The following is a 5,639-nucleotide window of genomic DNA, read 5'->3' as shown; positions in this document are numbered from 1 at the left end:
ACCTGCATCCCCAAATCAGCCAGCGTTGCATAATTGTGCCCGGCCGTGGCCCTCTGAGCGCTGTTTGCTCAGCTCATGAGCTCCAGCCTTTTGCAGATCTCAGCTCTCCTGGCCTCAGCTCCCTTGATAAGAAATAATTTCCCTCCCCTCGTCCTGCATTCCTCCCGCATCCCACATGGGCTCTGCCCTCCCAGCCTGCCTGGAAAACAAGCTCTGGGAACGGGGAGGAGGTTTTTGTTTCAGCCGGTGCCTCCCCGCGGGTTTGCTGCATGTAGGGAAAGTGTGGCTTTTCCTAATCCCCCCGTTAAATCCCCGGCACAGTCGTTCAGGCTCGCTGGGATTTAGCAGGCAGGGTCTGTTAATGCTCCAGGGATCCACATTGGGGGTTTTTTTTTGGGGGGTTGTTTTCCAAGCAAGGACCTGCTGTGCCTTCCCCAGCACGGCAGCGAGCGGGGGGCGAGGATTTCAGCCCAGCGCTGGGTGCCTGCTGTTCCCTGCCCATCCCAGATGTAATCCCCTGGATAAATCATGGAATTACGGGATGCTTTGGGTTAGGAGGGACCAGAAAACCCATCCAGTTCCACCCCTGCCACAGGCAAGGACACCCTTCACTGTCACAGCTTGCTCCAACCCAGCCTTGGACACTTCCAGGGATGGGAGAGCCATTTCTGATCATTTCTGATCATTTCTGATCATTTCTGATCATTTCTGATCATTTCTGATCCCATTCTCTGGGAATTCCACCTCAGCACCCTCACAGCCAGGAATTCCTTCCCAAAATCCCATCTAAACCTCCTCCTCTTTTCCAATCCAAAAGATTGGCTTTACAGAGGGCAGCTCCCTCTTTGGGAACGGAGTTTGAGCAACTTTTCCCCTCGGCCCCTTTGGGCCTCTCCAGAGCTGCCTTTCCCTTTGCCACGGTCACTTTTTCCCTTTTCTGTCCAGAGAATTGCACATCTGGGCAAAAAGTCTGTTTCCTGCTGTTTCTAATTTCTGCCTCGTGATAAGGAACCAAAGCAAAACCCTCCGTGGAGGGCCCGGCCTAAAAATATCCTGGAAGTGGGGTCTGAAAGCCACAAGTTTGTTATGACTTCATTTTTATTTTTAAAACAAAAAACTGGCACTCCAAACAGTGAATCCAGCCTTTTGCTCTCATCCTCCTGCCCTTGCTCCATGGCAGGGAATCAAATCCCAACACCCCCAGACTTCCAGCAGGACACAGAAAAACAGGGAAAAAGAGGAGATGGATGGGAATAACAGGAGGGCTTTTCCAAGCCCCTGCTCCAGATGGGAGCGTTCCCAAGCAGCATCTTGAGAGAACATTCCTCCCTCTTCCCCCCTGCATTTCCTGGTGATAGCACGCTCCCAAGCAGTGATCCCGCAGCTTTATCCCTATTAAAGGGTCATCCGGGGAAAGTGGGATGGAAATGAGAAATTATTCAGGTCTGCCAAGAGTATTTAACTTTCAAGCAGCTCTTAATTAGAAGCCAGGAGCCATTTACACAACCGGGGAGGTTTTGCATAAGAATCTGAATATAAAACCCAGCAACTGGGAAGATTTAGGGATTTTTTATATTTTTTTTTGTATTTTTCCCAACTGGCCAAGCAGCGTGTCCAGGTTGGAGAGCACGAGGCAGGGCCTGGGTTGCAGTCCAGACTCTGCGAATGTGGCTTCAGGCGAGTGATTTCCTCCCCCAGAGCTCCAGTTTTTGCCATCTGTAAAATGGAATTTTGGCATTTGTCCCAGTTTCCTGCGGTGGCAGCTGGTGTTTGCACGAGGAGTTTGGCGCTGCCAGGTGAGGGAGCTTGGAAAAGCAGAGGAGTCACTGCACCTGCAGCTCCGGGAGCAGGAGCTCTCCCAAAAACTGGGATTAGGGCAGTTCCTCTTGGGCTGGACAATTTTGGGGTGTATCCAGGCTGAAATACCTCTGGGTTGCTCAATCCTTGTGCACTGTGCTGGTTTGGGGAGAGGTTTGATGATGAGTCCTGGTTTTCCCTGCTCCTTTTTTCCTGGCTGGGTGGAGAAACCCCGGCTCCCATCCGTGCACGAGGTGAGGCTGGAAAGGCAGAGTCAGTGGCTGCTCCTTGCCCAATTCCAGTGGGAAAATCCAGCCCTGAACCCCCAGCTGGCTGCTGTGCTCTTTTACTGGTGAATTCCCAGGATCAACCGCTGTTTTCCTGGGATTCCAGCAGCGCTGGCGTGGCTGGGAAATCTCCAACCAACCGGAAAACTCCCCAACTTCTCCGGTTAATTATTCTCCTGCCAAGTTCTCACCTCCTCCTTGCATCCCAAGCCCGGTTCCCTCCCATCCCCTCCCAATCCTGGGGTTTTTCCTCCCTCCCCTGAGCATCCCCCTCCTTTTCCTTCACCTCCAGCTGGACAAGGGCGACGTGAGCACCCTGAACCTTCCCCCGGGCGCCGGGCACGGCGACGCCGACGGCCCCGTGTGCCTGGACGTGCCCGATGGCACCCCCGACCCTCACCGCACCAAAGCCGCCATCGAGCACCTGCACCAGAAGATCCTCAAGATCACGGAGCAGATCAAGATCGAGCAGGAGGCGCGGGATGACAACGTGGCCGAGTACCTGAAGCTGGCCAACAACGCCGACAAGCAGCAGGCGTCGCGCATCAAGCAGGTGTTCGAGAAGAAGAACCAGAAGTCGGCGCAGACCATCGCGCAGCTGCACAAGAAGTTGGAGCACTACCACAAGAAGCTGAAGGAGATCGAGCAGAACGGCCCCTCCCGCCAGCCCAAGGATGTTTTCCGGGACATGCAGCAAGGGCTGAAGGACGTGGGCGCCAACGTCCGCTCCAGCATCAGCGGCTTCAGCGGGGGCGTGGTGGAAGGGGTGAAGGGGGGGCTCTCGGGGCTGTCCCAGGCCACGCACACAGCCGTGGTGTCCAAGCCGCGGGAGTTCGCCAGCCTGATCCGCAACAAGTTCGGCAGCGCCGACAACATCGCCCACCTGAAGGACACGCTGGACGACGGGCACCCCGAGGAGGCGTCGCGGGCGCTGAGCGGCAGCGCCACGCTGGTGTCCAGCCCCAAGTACGGCAGTGACGACGAGTGCTCCAGCGCCACCTCGGGCTCCGCCGCCGGCAGCAACTCCGGGGCCGGCCCCGGCGGCCTGGGGAGCCCCAAGTCCAACACGCTGGACAGCCACCACAACAACTTCGACACCATCCTGGAGGAGCTGCGGGAGATCAAGGACAGCCAGTCCCACCTGGAGGACTCCATGGAGGACCTCAAGGCCCAGCTGCAGCGGGATTACACCTACATGACCCAGTGCTTGCAGGAGGAGCGCTACAGGTAGGGACGGGCGGGTGACAGGGCGGGTGACACCCGGGGTGGCTCTTTGGGGACCCTGAGCCGCCCTCCTGGGCTTGTCCAGCCGAGAGACGCCAGGAGCCGCGGCCCTCCTCGCTGCCAGAGCTCCATGCTGGATCTTGAGGTGTTTTCCCACGACCAGGAGAGGGTGGGAGAGGCTGGGTGGTGTCCCCAGTGCCAGGGGGGGTCTCGGGGAGAGGTCCCAGCCCGGCTGCCCTGCGCAGGTACGAGCGCCTGGAGGAGCAGCTGAATGACCTGACGGAGCTGCACCAGAACGAGATGACCAACCTGAAGCAGGAGCTGGCCAGCATGGAGGAGAAGGTGGCCTACCAGTCCTACGAGAGGGCACGGGACATCCAGGTAGGGCTGTGGGAGGGCTCAGCCCCTCTCTGCCCCCTCCAGCCACGCGGTGAGGGACGGAGCTGGGCTGGGAAGGAGGGTGGGGCAGTGGGATCCCTTCTCCCAGCACCCTCCAGGTGAGGTTTCCCTGTGATGCTGTCACTGCAAGAGGCAGGTGACAGCGTGTCCCCAAAACCAGGGAATCCCGGATTGGTGTGGGTTGGGACTTCAAAAAGTGGGCAGGGACACCTTCCACCATCCCAGGCTGCTCCAACCTGGCCTGGGACGCTTCCAGAGATTGGGCAGCCATGGATTCCATCCCAGGGAGGAATTCCATCCCAATATCCCAATATCCCTGCCCTCCCTTCCCCCTTGTGCTGCCACAAGCCACGTGTGGGCCAGCACAGTCCCCACATCCACCAGCCATCCCCAGACGGCACAAAACCCCCCAGAGAACCCCTGGGGGGGCCACCCCTGTCCCCGCTGCCACCGCTGTCCCCCGGCAGGAGGCCGTGGAGTCGTGCCTGACGCGGGTGACCAAGCTGGAGCTGCAGCAGCAGCAGCAGCAGGTGGTGCAGCTGGAGGGGGTGGAGAACGCCAACGCCCGGGCGCTGCTGGGCAAGTTCATCAACGTCATCCTGGCCCTCATGGCCGTGCTGCTCGTCTTCGTCTCCACCATCGCCAACTTCATCACGCCGCTCATGAAGACCCGCATGCGCATCCTCAGCACCGCCCTGCTCGTCCTCTTCCTCCTCTTCCTCTGGAAGCACTGGGACTCCATCAGCTACTTCCTGGAGCACGTTCTGCTCCCCAGCTGATCCGCCAGCCCGGCCGCTGTCGTTTTCCCCACGAGGAGAGGGACGGGGGGGATGAGGGTCCAAAGCCTTCCCCGCACGCTCGGTTCGGCTGATTTCCCGGCCCTCCGCGGATCTGGGATCCCTCTGGGATGTTTGGGAAGGGTGGGATGGGGAGCGAGGAGGTTTTTTGGAAGGCACCGGTGATTTTTGGCTTTTTCTAAGGGGTTTTGGGTGGTTTTTGAAAGGTCATCCTGAAGTCCCCCGGGAGGAAATCTTCTCCAGGGGGGTTCTTCATTTGGTGGGAAGGATTGAGCTGGACCAAACCTGGCTCTGGGAGAACTTCCAGCATGGAGAGGAGAGAGGTTCATTGGGGCAGGATTTTCCCTTTCAGCCTTGACAAACCCAGGTGGCAAAAAAAAAAACAAAACAAAACCCTGGGACGGAGCGAAAGCAAAGCAGGTGGAGATGGAGGAAGCAGGGCCAAGACAAACACAGCAGGACACACACGTCCCCAGCAGCCTCTGCCACAGCCCAGCCAGGACACAGCGGGGTTGGGACAGTCCCCACAGGGGCTGGGCACAGCCAGGGCAGTCAGCACCGGCACAAGCAGCACCCCCTGCGCTGCTTTCATTCCCTGACTCCCCAACTCTTCGGCTTTCAGTTGATCCGATCTCTTCAGGGACGCCTGGACTCGTCCAGCCTCTGCCCCGTGTCGTGTGTGTGCGCGTGTGTGCGGTTTTTAATTTAATTCCAGACTCTTTTGTTTCCATTTGTGAATCAAAGGCGGTGGGGCAGGGGGAGGAGGGGCAGCAGCTGCCCCCCAGCCCCACCCCAGAGCACAGCATGCTGTCTCGGATGGTTCTTAAATTATTTCATACCTATATATTTATGTAATATATCTATACACACACATATATATATAAATATATATATAAAATACCTGCACACTCGGGGCCTCCTCTGGTGCAAACAGCAGCTGCTCCACTCACTTTGAAACCCTCAACCCACTTGGCCTCAGGTGAGGATTTGGCCCTAAACATTTTCAGTGATGATTCCAGGATTTTTTTGGGGAGGGTTGAGGGTCTCTCTGTCGCCTCCTCCGTGATGCCAGGGCCAAGCCAAGCCCTGCTGTGGCCTCACATCGGTCCCTGCATCCCCTCTTGGGCATCGGAGC

General features: G+C 57.9%; 1 protein-coding gene across 2 annotated transcripts in view; it reads left to right on the top strand.

The window, feature by feature from the left end:
- The window catches only part of TMCC2 (transmembrane and coiled-coil domain family 2), a 28,522-nt gene extending 23,567 nt beyond the window's left edge, over nucleotides 1-4,955 (top strand). For both annotated transcript variants that reach the window (XM_015650909.3, XM_015650910.3), the window contains 3 exons: nucleotides 2,377-3,311; nucleotides 3,554-3,689; nucleotides 4,175-4,955. In XM_015650909.3, coding sequence (XP_015506395.1) covers nucleotides 2,377-3,311; nucleotides 3,554-3,689; nucleotides 4,175-4,486 — 1,383 coding nt within the window. In that variant the 3' untranslated portion in view covers nucleotides 4,487-4,955. The remainder of the gene's footprint in view (nucleotides 1-2,376; nucleotides 3,312-3,553; nucleotides 3,690-4,174) is intronic.
- Nucleotides 4,956-5,639: the final 684 nt, after the last annotated feature.

The sequence above is a fragment of the Parus major genome, chromosome 26 (assembly GCF_001522545.3).
Source record: "Parus major isolate Abel chromosome 26, Parus_major1.1, whole genome shotgun sequence".
NCBI lineage: Eukaryota > Metazoa > Chordata > Aves > Passeriformes > Paridae > Parus > Parus major.
Note: the sequence above shows the minus strand (reverse complement) of the source record. Positions and strands in the feature narration are given on the sequence as shown.